Source organism: Pleurodeles waltl, chromosome 8 (genome assembly GCF_031143425.1).
Source record: "Pleurodeles waltl isolate 20211129_DDA chromosome 8, aPleWal1.hap1.20221129, whole genome shotgun sequence".
In the NCBI taxonomy this organism is placed as follows: domain Eukaryota; kingdom Metazoa; phylum Chordata; class Amphibia; order Caudata; family Salamandridae; genus Pleurodeles; species Pleurodeles waltl.
The window spans coordinates 1,542,740,964-1,542,753,500 of record NC_090447.1 but is presented as its reverse complement, the minus strand read 5'-3'; the positions used below and the strand labels follow the sequence as shown (position 1 = coordinate 1,542,753,500).

The window sequence follows — 12,537 nt, the reverse complement described above, 5'->3', positions numbered from 1 at the left end:
ACCAACTCCAATAAGTACCTCTGGGTGGGTAGTATCTCCTACTCACCTGGACTCCTGACACTTCTGGACTTGGTCCCTTTTCTCCACAGATCTCCCTCTTCGATAATCCATGGCAGGTTTCTTCAGTCTGTTCTGGGTGTCTTCTTTTTCTTCTTTTCATCCTTTGGGGTGGTTTGGGGGAAATCAGGTGTTTTACCCCTGCATTTGCTGGGGATACTGCATTTACCTGTGTGGTTTCCTAGTACTCCCAGCTCCCCTCTACACATTATACTTCCATAGGTGGGAGGCACCTTGTTTGCATCCCATTTTTTTAGCATACGGTTTGTGCTCCCCCTAGGGTCACTATTGTGCGTTGTTTTCTGACCTTTTCTATGCCTGTTTCTGATCACCATTGTATATATTTAGTGTTTTACTTACCTTCTAAGGGAGTATTGCCTTCATAGTATTTTTGGTGCTGTTACTGTTGTACAGTACCTTTATTTCTTTCATGTGTGTGAGTACTGTGTGACTACAGTGGTATTGCATGAGCTTTGCATGTCTCCTAGATAAGCCTTGGCTGCTCATCCACAGCTACCTCTAGAGAGCCTGGCTTCTAGACGCTACCTACACCTCACCAATAAGGAATAATTTGAGCTGGTATAAGGTGTAAGTACCATAGGTACCCACCACACACCAGGCCGGGTTCCTACAGAAATCCATTAGCACTTCCTTTGTTTACTGTTTTGCGTTATTCAAAAGGCTTAGAAAAGAGAACAGTTCACATGTTCCTAAATGTTAGTCAGTTTGATGCACAGCGTTTCGTGTGTGGCATGCTTCCTCCACAGATGCCATTCTGCGAAGTAAATGAAGGTGCACGCGCAGGGACCATGTCAGCCATCGGGATATGGGTACCTCGTTCATTTAACCATTTGTATTCCGATTGACTAGCTTTTCCATCACACACTATGAGTTCTAATAAATGAAAGCTGGGAAACCTTTGTCATAAGTACTTGTGCACAAAGTGAGAAGCATTGAGGGAAGGGGTGCTGTACGGGTCAAGCTGCGATTCAGGAGGGGGTTGGATGATGGGCAAGCAACACTCTAATGCACAGCAATGTGATAAGAACAAGACGTACAGCCCTGTTTAGAGAATGACTCAAAGCAAATGTAAACACAATTGTTGGTGAAAATGCTGTTAATGAAAGAAAAAAGTAGTCCTGAAAACATTTCCTGAAATGGCCTCTGTGTATGAATATTAGTAGTTGGTCCCTGCTGTCCGGGAGTGCCCAAGAGGCGTAACACATGCATGCCATGGACAAATCGGGGTAAAGAATAGAATTGCGAAATTAGAGCCATCAAATGGGAAGCCTATGGGCGGACTGAGGCCCACAAAGTAGATACAACATGTCTCTTTCAAAACCGCGCATGCGCTGTCTAGAGTCGAGGCGGAAAAGGAAGGATTTACGGCTCCGCCTTTCCTGGAAGTGTTAGGCAGTGTGGAACTCTTTACTTCCGGCCTTATGCAGCACTGCCGCCCTGACAACCTTTAACTCCAAACTGATGGCCCTTCTGTTTGAAAGGCATTACAGTTAATCCCTCTTTTCCCCACCAACCCTTCTCAGCGCTAGTCTGCACTGACCCTGGCAGTGAGAGTGACTTCTCTACCTCAGTTTTATATATTCCCTCATCTAGCCTGGCCCACGTTCATTACTTGGCACAATATTTATAACTGATAAAACTACTGATTATCATGTACTCGTCTGCTCCTGTTATCAAAGCTGTTTACACATCACAACTGAATATGTGTAACTGGTATTTCTCACGTAATATTCAGTTTCTTTTGTAAAGTGCTCTGACATCTTTGTGTAATGTCCACACTTGATAGGATTGTATAAATAAAAACAGATGAATTCATTTTTAGGGTTGGTATAATGAAGTGATGCCCTGAACCCTTCCATTTTGCCACCCTCTGGTCCCTGTTGAACACACTGCCACCCTCCCACCCTCTGGGTTCCAAGGGTCCCTCCCGCTGTGCCACCCTCTGCCATCTCTTAGACATATCTCAACCTCTGGGCTGCCAAGGTCCGGCCTGCTGTTCCAGCCTTTGGTACCTTTCAGACACTGTCCCACCCTCTGGGCTCCGAGGGTCCCTCCTGCTGTGCCACCCTCTGCCATCTCTTGGACATATCTCACCCTCTGGGCTGCCAAGGTCCGGCCTGCTGTTCCAGCCTTTGGTACCTTTCAGACACTGTCCCACCCTCTGGGCTCCCAGGGTCCTCCTGCTGTGCCAGCCTCTGGTCCCTCTTGGACATCCCTCCACCCTCTGACTCCGAGGGTCCTTCCTGCTGTGCCACCCTCTGGCATTTCTGACACCCGCTCAGCCTCTGGGCTCCCAGGGTCCTCCTGTTGTGCCAGGCTCTGGTCCCTCTTGGACACCCCTCTACCCTCTGACTCCGTGGGTCCCTCCTGCTGTGCCACCCTCTGGCATCTCTGACACTCGCTCAGCCTCTGGGCTCCCAGAGTCTCTCCTGCTGTGCCAACCTCTGCCATCTCTGACACTCGCTCAGCCTCTGGGCTCCCAGAGTCTCTCCTGCTGTGCCAACCTCTGCCATCTCTGACACTCGCTCAGCCTCTGGGCTCCCAGGGTCCCTCCTGCTGTGCCACCCTCTGGCATCTCTGACACCCGCTCAGCCTCTGGGCTCCCAGGGTCCTCCTGCTGTGCCACCCTCTGCATCTCTGACACCCGCTCAGCCTCTGGGCTCCCAGGGTCCTCCTGTTGTGCCACCCTCTGGTCCCTCTTGGACACCCCTCTACCCTCTGAGGGTCCCTCCTGCTGTGCCACCCTCTGGCATCTCTGACACCCGCTCAGCCTCTGGGCTCCCAGGGTCCTCCTGCTGTGCCAACCTCTGGCATCACTCGAATACTCTCCCGCCCTTCAGTACTCTGGCCTCCCAGGTTCCCTGTGGCTCTGCCAGCCTCTGGCCTCTAGAGGTCCATGACACGCTGCCAGCTGCTGGCCTACCCCCTGGGCCCAGTATCGCTGTGCCAGCCTCTGGTTCCCCCCTGAACCCCTCCCACCATTTTGCCTCCCTCGGGGACCCTTACCCTGTATACTCAGTGCTTGATTTGTATTAAAATAAATAAATAAATAAAAAGGCCCTGGTCCTGCCCCGAAGGCCTCCCCTTTGCAGCAGCCGTTGCCCCTGCCTGCCTGCACTGGCAGTGGCAGAACCAGCGCCATGAGTGACCCTCGCACCCCTGCCGGAGTGATAATGAAAACCGTCCACCCACCCAGAGCGAGGCAGGTCTGGGTGGCAGAGGTTAGTTGTTTAGTGTAGATTGAATTATTAAATCACTTTTGTTGCGCTGCTCTCTGCATTACGCAGCCAGCGCCACCGTGCGGTAGATTGTCAGAACTGCCGGTGCCATCCACCAGGAGGCACCGGCTCAAATTAAACCGTGCGCTATACTCTTGAGGATCTCCGCGTCCTGCTGGGTGCCTGCCGCAGGTTACCATGGGCATGTGTTCACCCCCTCCGCCGGGCACAGCTCTGATGAAAGAAACCCAAGAGCACAAGAGTGAAAATATCTCCGTTTATTGCGGGCGGGTCCCGCTCAGCCCCCAGCGGGCGGTCCTTATCCGTACATTTCCCAATACCGGGCGGGTCTCGTCACAGCTTGTCCATGCCAGTTCACTGTACAAAAAGCAGAAGTAAATCCGAGGTTTGGCGGCAGGCGGAGGGCGGGTCGGTGGTCCTCGGGGAGCCTAGTTCTTCAGCAGGGACTGGAACTCTGCGGGAGAAATAGAAAGTTCATTTAAAAAATGGTTAAAGGGATACATTGGGGTTGGGGCATCTTGGCTTGAACACTTTCTTCACAGGCTATTTTCACTTAATAAAGATTCTTAAAACTATGGAAATATTAAAAATACAAAGCTTTACTGTGGTGCCAGGAAGAGATCTCGCTTCATCTGCACTGCGAGCAGTGTGCCAGGCTAGCTTGTGCCATCTGGGGAGGGGGGGAGATAGTGTCCAACACAGTGGAGTCTGGCACGACTACACCAGCCTGCGGTGCCCGGGGCAGCAGGGGTAGCAGTGTGTGCCACCTGAGTGACAGGAGCCGGGCTGGGCCAGCGAGCGCCACCCAGAGACAGTGCACTGAGAGATGTTTGCCACCAGGAGGAGAACGGACAGACTGGCATCCAGTGCCTCCCAGAAGAGCGGTTGGTGCCACCCGGAGGAGAGCGAGCCATATAGTGCCACCCTGGAGGAGAGCAGGTGGACTCAGCCGTCTTGTGCCACAGAGGACAGGGGGCAAACTGGGCCATCTAGTGCCACTCGATGGAGAACAGTCTGCAAGGACTAGACCACCGGTGATACCTGGGGGCAGAAGGTGGAGAGGGGTGCTAACAGTCTCTATCACCTGAAGGAGGGCAGTTACCATCTAGTGCCACTCAAAGGACAGTGGGTGGGTGATGCCACCAAGAGGAGAGAGGGCCAGCTAGTGCCACCTGGAGGAGAGACAGACTGAGCCCTCTAGGGCACCCAGAGGAGAGCTGGATGATTGGGCCATCTGGTGCCACCCGAAGGCCAGGAGGAACTGTGAGATTGGCCTTGCTAGTGCTTCCAGAGGGTAGTGCCTGGGTAAGCTGGTGCCCCCAGAGGGTGCCACTGACAGCACGCTGCTGACACTCACCGTCTACTCCAATCTTGCCATCACCATCGGAGTCACCGGCTGCCAGGAAGGCCTTGGTCTCGCAATCGCTCAGGGCTCTGGCGCCGGCGCTGAAGTTCTGCAGAAACAGCCTGGGGTGGAGAGGAAGGGTGGATTGTGAGGGTTCTGCAGAAGGGCACGTATTCCTGCTACCTTGGAAGGTCACGAGCCTCGCGCCCCCTGAGAGATCAAACCCAGCCTCCCACCCCCTGCATCCCTAAGAGATCAAAACCCAGCCTCCCTCCCCCTGCCTCCCTGAGAGATGAAAACCCAGCCTCCCACCCCCTGCATCCCTGAGAGATCAAAACCCAGCCTCCCTCCCCCTGCCTCCCTGAGAGATCAAACCCAGCCTTCCACCCCCTGCCTCCCTGAGAGATCAAAACCCAGCCTCCCTCCCCCTGCCTCCCTGAGAGATCAAAACCAGCCTCCCAACCCCTGCATCCCTGAGAGGTCAAAACCCAGCCTCCCTCCCCCTGCCTCCCTGAGAGATCAAAACCCAGCCTCCCTCCCCCTGCCTCCCTGAGAGATCAAAACCAGCCTCCCAACCCCTGCATCCCTGAGAGGTCAAAACCCAGCCTCCCACCCCCTGCATCCCTGAGTGATCAAAACCCAGCCTCACACACCCTGCCTCCCTGAGAGGTCAAAACCAGCCTCCCTCCCCCTGCCTCCCTGAGAGGTCAAAACCAGCCTCCCTCCCCCTGCCTCCCTGAGAGGTCAAAACCAGCCTCCCAACCCCTGCCTCCCTGAGAGATCAAACCCAGCCTCCCACCCCCTGCCTCCCTGAGAAATTGAACACTAGCTGCTCTGGGCTCTTGTGTGTACTAAGGCTTAGGGCGTAATCCGTGCCCGAACCCTCCCCCAGCACCCCTCTTGTCCCTGCGGCAGATGCATGAACCCCCCAGCCCTCCCCAGCACCCCTCTTGTCCCTGCGGCAGATGCATAAACCCCCCAGCACCCCTCTTGTCCCTGCGGCAGATGCATGAACCCCCCAGCCCTCCCCCAGCACCCCTCTTGTCCCTGCGGCAGGTGCATGAATCCCCAAACCCTCCCTGGCGCCCCTCTTGTCCCTGCGGCAGATGCATGAACCCCCCAGCCCTCCCCCAGCACCCCTCTTGTCCCTGCGGCAGATGCATAAACCCCCCAGCCCTCCCCCAGCACCCCTCTTGTCCCTGCGGCAGATGCATGAACCCCTCAGCCCTCCCCCAGCACCCCTCTTGTCCCTGCGGCAGGTGCAATAATCCCCAAACCCTCCCCGGCGCCCCTCTTGTCCCTGCGGCGGGCACATGAACCCCCCCAGCCCTCCATCGGCGCCCCTCTTGTCTCTGCGGCAGATGCATGAACCCCCCCCCCCCAAGCCCTCCCCCAGCGCCCCTCTTGTCCCTGCGGCAGGCGCATGAACCCCCCGGAGCCCTCCACCAGCCCCAACTCACCTCAGCTCATCCTCCTCAATGAAGCCGCTCTGGTCCTGGTCCAGGACGGCGAAGACCTTCTTGACGAGGTCGCCGGACTTGCCCTGAAGCCCGATCTTGGCGAAGAAGCTCTTGTAGTTGAAGGAGTCTGTGAGGGTGGAAGGCACAGGTGTGAGAGGGTGGAGGTGTGAGGGAGGGGCACAGGTGTGAGAGGGTGGAGGTGTGAGGGAGGGGCACAGATGTGAGAGGGTGGAGGGCACAGGTGTGAGGGTGGAGGTGTGACGGACGGCCACAGGTGTGAGAGGGTGGAAGTGAGGGAGGGGCACAGGTGTGAGGATGGAGGGGTGAGGGAGGGGCACAGGTGTGGGAGGGTGGAGGGCACAGGTGTGAGAGGGTGGAGGAGTGAGGGTGTGAGATGGTGGAGGGGTGAGGAAGGGGCACAGGTGGAGGGTAGAGGGGCACTGGGGTGAGAGGGAGGACCTGCGAGGGAAGGGGACAGAGTCCCCAGTGGAGGGTGGGGGGAGACTGCCAGAGACCACTCAGCGCTCAGACACAAATGAGAGCGGGAGACGTTGCAAGGGAGGGTGACGGGGCCCACAGTGGCGGGCAGGAGGGAGGGAGGGAGGGAGGGAGAGAGAGAGAGACACTGCCAGGGAAGGGACAGAGCCCTCAGTGGAGGGCGGGAGGGAGACACACTGCCAGGGAAGGGACAGAGCCCACAGTGGAGGGCAGGAGGGAGGGAGAGAGAGACACACTGCCAGGGAAGGGACAGAGCCCACAGTGGAGGGAGGGAGAGAGAGACACACTGCCAGGGAAGGGACAGAGCCCACAGTGGAGGGCAGGAGGGAGGGAGAGAGAGACACACTGCCAGGGAAGGGACAGAGCCCACAGTGGAGGGAGGGAGGGAGGGAGGGAGAGAGAGAGACACGCTGCCAGGGAAGGGACAGAGCCCACAGTGTAGGGCAGGAGGGAGGGAGAGAGACACCCTGCCAGGGAAGGGACAGAGCCCACAGTGGAGGGCGGGAGGGAGACACTGCCAGGGAAGTGACAGAGCCCACAGTGGAGGGAGGGAGAGAGAGACACACTGCCAGGGAAGGGACAGAGCCCACAGTGGAGGGCAGAGGGAGGGAGAGAGAGACACACTGCCAGGGAAGGGACAGAGCCCACAGTGGAGGGCGGGAGGGAGACACTGCCAGGGAAGTGACAGAGCCCACAGTGGAGGGAGGGAGAGAGAGACACACTGCCAGGGAAGGGACAGAGCCCACAGTGGAGGGCAGAGGGAGGGAGAGAGACACACTGCCAGGGAAGGGACAGAGCCCACAGTGGAGGGAGGGAGGGAGGGAGGGAGGGAGAGAGAGAGAGAGAGACAGACACTGCCAGGGAAGGGACAGAGCCCACAGTGGAGGGAGGGAGGGAGGGAGAGAGAGACACACTGCCAGGGAAGGGACAGAGCCTGCAGCGGAGGGCAGGAGGGAGGGAGGGAGGGAGACACTGCCAGGGAAAGGACAGAGCCCACAGCGGAGGGAAGGAGGGAGAGACACTGCTAGGGAAGGGTAGAGTCCACAGTGGAGGGAAGGTGGGAGGGAGGGAGGGAGGGAGGGAGACACTGCCAGGGAAGGGACAGAGCCCTCAGTGGAGGGAGGGAGGGAGAGACACTGCCAGGGAGGGGACAGAGCCCACAGCGGAGGGCAGGAGGGAGGGAGAGAGAGACACACTGCCAGGGAAGGGACAGAGCCCCCAGCGGAGGGCAGGAGGGAGGGAGAGACACTGCCAGGGAAGGGACAGAGCCCGCAGTGGAGGGCAGACTGTGGGGGAGGAGACTCTACAGAAACATAGCAAGCTCATAGAGGGCGAGTCCGGGTCAGCGGCATATAGTGCCTAGTGTGTGTGTGTGGGGGGGGGGGGGGTGAAGAGGTTTGGGGTGAGGAGGAGTGGCGAGAAGGTGAACAGTGTGGGGGTAAGGAGGGGGTACTGGGAGGGGCGAGGAGGGATGGCACGGGGCAGAGTGTGTGGAGGGGGTGCCACTGTGGTGGTGAGAGGCAGGGGGTGAAGAGGGGGTGGCACTTAGGTGGTGAGGAGGGCCACTGGGTAGGAGGGAAGGGGTGAGGAGGGATGGCACGGGGGGGGTGAGGGGTGGCATTTTGCAGGGGGTGAAGAGGGTTGGCATTGGGGGTGAGGCGGGGTGGCACAGGGCAGGGGTGAGGAGGCACTCGGGGAGGAAGGCTGGCATTAGGCAGGGGGTGGGGAGAGGTGGCACTGGGGGTGAGGATGGTGGCACGCGGCAGGGGTTGAGATGTGGCACCGGGTGAGGAGAGGTAGCGCTGGGGGATGAGGAGAGGTGGCATTTGGGGGGGGGGGGGGGGGGGGAGGGTGGCATTGGGCCCCCATGTCTCACCTTTGCAGCTGTCCAGGGCAGCAGCGATGTCAGCGTCGCTCAGGAGTCCAGCGAAGGCCATTGTGAACCTGGGGGGAGAGGCAGGGGTCACATCCAGGCCTCTTACAGACCTTCATCCCTCCCAGGACCCCCAGCCCTCCATGAACCCCTGCGATCCCCTCAGCTTTAGTGCCTAGAGGCGCTCCCCTCGGCTCTAGTGCAGCTCCCGTTGGCTCTAGTGCCTAGAGGCGCTCCCCTCGGCTCTAGTGCAGCTCCCCTCGGCTCTAGTGCAGCTCTCCTCGGCTCTAGTGCCTAGAGGAGCTCCACCCAGCTCTAGTGCATCTCTCCTCGGCTCAAGTGCCTAGAGGCGCTCCCCTCGGCTCTAGTGCAGCTCCCCTCGGCTCTAGTGCCTAGAGACGCTCCCCTCAGCTCTAGTGCCTAGAGACGCTCCCCTCCGCTCTAGTGCAGCTCTCCTCGGCTCTAGTGCCTAGAGGAGCTCCACCCAGCTCTAGTGCATCTCTCCTCGGCTCAAGTGCCTAGAGGCGCTCCCCTCAGCCCTCGCCTCTGGTGCTGGTGCCGGTGCTCTTCATGCATAAGGTTTGTGACGAGGACCCTTGGGCGCCCAGAGGCGTCCAGTGTAAACTCCAGCGCTACCCTCACCCTGGTGAGCTGTAAGCTTCTCTTCATGTGTAAGGTTTGTGACTAGGACCCTTGGGCGCCTAGAGGCGGCCAGCAGGACCCGCGGCCGCTGTCCTCGACCGCTGCGTTACTCTCAGCTTACTCTCTGGCGCCTAGAGGCGGTCTGCAGTCCCCCAGCCCTGGAGCAGCTCTCGGGTTGTCACTTTGACCCTCTAGTGCCTAGAGGCGGTCAGCATTCCCACCCCTCCCAACACCCCCCACCCCCGACCAGCTCTGCCCTCGGCCCCGGTGCAGCTGTCGGGCTGTCACTTGAACGCTCTAGTGCTTGGAGGCGGCCCCCTCCGAGCTCCCCTCCCCTCCCCTTTGGTTCAGCTGCTCTCCGTGTCTTAGGTTTGTGACTAGGATTCAGAGTGCCTAGAGGCGCCCAGCAGGACCCCCGGCACTACCTGGGCCCTGGGGCAGCTGCTCTCCATCTCCTGTGACAGGCATGGCCCACTGGTGACCCCTCTATATCAGAATCGCTAGTGCCAGGGCAGTGCCTGGACTTTCCTGTCCTACTGATGACTCTTCCATCACCAGCCTCCCTAGTGCCAGGCTCCCAGGTGGCAGTGCCTGGACTGTCCTGTTCTACTGGTGACCCTTCCATCACCAGCCTCCCTAGTGCCAGGGTCCCAGGTGGCAGTGCCTGGAACCCCGAGGGAAGTGCCAGGACTGTCCTGTCCCACAGCTGACCCCATCCCCCCGCCCCCGTACCTGGCTGCTCGAGGGCAGTGCCAGGACTGGCCTGTCCCACTGCTGACCCCTGTACCCCTAGCCTCTATAGTGCTCTGCTTCCCCGTGGCGGGGTACCCTAGAGCAGTGCCTGGACTGCCCACGCCCGCAGCTGACCCCCTCTCCCACCTGCCTCTCTAGTGCCAATGTCCCTGAGGGCAGGACTGTCCTGTCCCACTGCTACCCTCCTCCATCACCAGCCTCCTTAGTGCCAGGGTCCCCGAGGACAGTGCCAGGACTGTCCTTTCCACACAGCTGACTCCTCTATCCCCAAGCCTCTCTAGTGCCAGGGTCCCTGAGGGCAGTGCCAGGGCTGTCCTGTTCTACAGCTCAGTCTTCCATCACCAGCCTCCATAGTGCCAGGTCATCGGGGCAGTGCCAGGGCTGTCCTGTCCCACTACTAACCCTTCTTCCCCCAGCCACACTAGTGCCAGGGTCTCAGATGGCAGTGGCTGGACTGTCCTGGCTCAATACTGACCCTTCTACCTCCCAGCCTCCCTAGTGCCATGGTCCCTGAGGACAGTGCCAGGGCTGTCCTGTCCTACTGCTGACTTCTCCATCTGCTTCCCCGTGGCGGGGTACCCTAGAGCAGTGCCTGGACTGTCCACGCCCGCAGCTGACCCCCTCTCCCACCTGCCTCTCTAGTGCCAATGTCCCTGAGGGCAGGACTGTCCTGTCCCACTGCTACCCTCCTCTATCATCAGCCTCCTTAGTGCCAGGACCCCCGAGGGCAGTGTCAGGAGTGTCCTGGCCCACTGCTGACCCCACCCTTGCACGCCCCCTTCGTGCCAGGACCCCCGAGGAAAGTGCCTGGACTGTCCTGTCCCACAGCTGACCACCACCCTCTCCAGCCCCCCTCCTCCACAGTGCCAGGCTCCTCGAGTGCAGTGCCAGGACCCCCGAGTGCAGTGCCAGGGCTGTCCTGTCCCACTGCTGTCCCCTCTACCCCCAACCTCCCCAGTGTCTGAACTGTCTTGTCCCACAACTGACCCTACCCTCACAAGCCCCCTAGTGCCAGGGCACCTGAGGGTAGTGCCAGGGCTGTCCTGTCCCACAGTTGACCACTCTCTCACCTACCTCCTTCCCCCACAATGCCAGGGTCACAGAGGGTAGTGCCAGGACCCTCGAGTGCAGTGTCAGGGCTGTCCTTTCCCACTGCTGTCCCCTCTACCCCCAACCTCCCCAGTGCCTGAACTGACTTGTCCCACAACTGACCCCACCCTCACAAGCCCCCCTGGTGCCAGGGCTCCAGGCTGGCACTGCTCACTCACCGCTCTTGGGGTCTGTCTGTAGTGGCGAAGGAGAGTTGTTGAGGTCTTCGGCAGGCTGGACACCCCCTTGACCCTCTTTTATAGCCCCGGTGCTCTCGACAGGTCCTTATACAGCAGTCCGGCCCGGCCACCCCCTCGCCCCCTCCGGAAGGCTAGCGGCAGAAAGTGCTGGCTGGCCAGGGGTATTTTTATCCCCAGGAATGCCCGGGGTGTCTTGAAGATCCGGGCTTCACACTCCTGGTGCACACGTGCCTCTTGCACCGGTGGTGGGGGTGCCAGCCGTGTGTCACAGGGCACCCCTCAGATGTGGCCCTGCCGGGGGGGACACCCCTCAGATGTGATCCTGCTGGGGTGCTATGGAGAGCCAGGCTTCACGCTCCTGGTGCTCATGTGCTCTTGAGATGGTGACCCCCCCCCCCCCCCCCCCCCATAACGGGTATATCTAGGGATGCTCTGTGCCCTTCTGTCAGTGCCCACCGCACCCCAGGACTCCAGGAGTGGCACTGACAGGTGTGACCTGTGTAAGGGGCGACACAGCCGCTGAACCACTTGCAATTACTGAGGCTACCCCTTGACACTGCCCCCCACTTTTAGAGCAGCACCCCCCTCCCCTGTTGACTTTTAAAGATGGGGCCCATGTAAGGCCCTCTCCGGGGGGTGCCAGCCAGCCTTACGCCTGTAGGGCACCCCTCAGATGTACCCCCGGGTGGGGGAGTGAAGCTTGTACCTTCAGGGCGCACCCCCTCAGGTGTGGCCCTGCCAAGGAGGTCTTCTACCTGCACCCCCACTTCTTTTCTGATCCTCTTTGGTGAGAAGGGTGCAAGCACCCCACCCCCTGCCACCCCCCGATGAGGTCTTGAGACCGTTGACGGTGGGAAGGATTGAGGCCATGGTGAGGGGCGGGGGTTCATAGCTGTCACCCCCCTGAATCCCACTCCCTCGGCTCACCTGCTCACAGACCTGGGGTGTCCCCTTCAAAAGCCTTCACCGGTACTGCTGTAGGAAGGTGTAGGAAGTTGGCTCTGTATGTATTATTGCAAAGTAAGAAATGGCATGCACAGAGTCCAAGGGTTCCCCTTAGAGGTAAGATAGTGGCAAAAAGAGATAATTCTAATGCTCTATTTTGTGGTAGTGTGGTCGAGCAGTAGGCTTATCAGAGGGTAGTGTTAAGCATTTGTTGTACACACACAGGCAATACATGAGGAACACGCACTCAGACAATTCCAGGCCAATAGGTTTTTATATAGAAAAATATATTTTCTTAGTTTATTTTAAGAACCACAGGTTCAAGATTTACAAGTATTACTTAAAATGAAAGGTATTTCACTTAGGTAACTTTGAATCAGCAAAATAGCATGTACATTTTTCACAAAAATGGTAA

At 58.9% G+C, this 12,537-nt stretch overlaps 1 protein-coding gene across 1 annotated transcript; it reads right to left on the bottom strand.

Moving 5' to 3' along the window:
• Positions 1-3,559: 3,559 nt before the first annotated feature.
• LOC138248963 (parvalbumin alpha-like) lies at positions 3,560-11,261 on the bottom strand. Its single transcript, XM_069203011.1, has 5 exons — positions 11,157-11,261; positions 8,497-8,564; positions 6,123-6,249; positions 4,675-4,784; positions 3,560-3,771 (listed from the first exon to the last, which is right to left on the bottom strand). Exons 2-5 carry the CDS (start codon positions 8,555-8,557, stop codon positions 3,746-3,748), a joined length of 324 nt encoding a protein of 107 aa, XP_069059112.1. The 5' UTR covers positions 8,558-8,564; positions 11,157-11,261; the 3' UTR covers positions 3,560-3,745.
• Positions 11,262-12,537: the final 1,276 nt, after the last annotated feature.

What these genes read in the sequence shown, in the direction of transcription:
- LOC138248963 (XM_069203011.1), bottom strand. Translation starts at nt 8,557, where the DNA reads ATGGCCTTCGCTGGACTCCTGAGCGACGCTGACATCGCTGCTGCCCTG. An exon ending in TGCCCTGGACAGCTGCAAAG is followed by an intron (nt 6,250 to 8,496) that starts GTGAGACATGGG and finishes CCACCCTCACAG; the next exon opens with ACTCCTTCAACTACAAGAGC. An exon ending in ATTGAGGAGGATGAGCTGAG is followed by an intron (nt 4,785 to 6,122) that starts GTGAGTTGGGGC and finishes TCTCCACCCCAG; the next exon opens with GCTGTTTCTGCAGAACTTCA.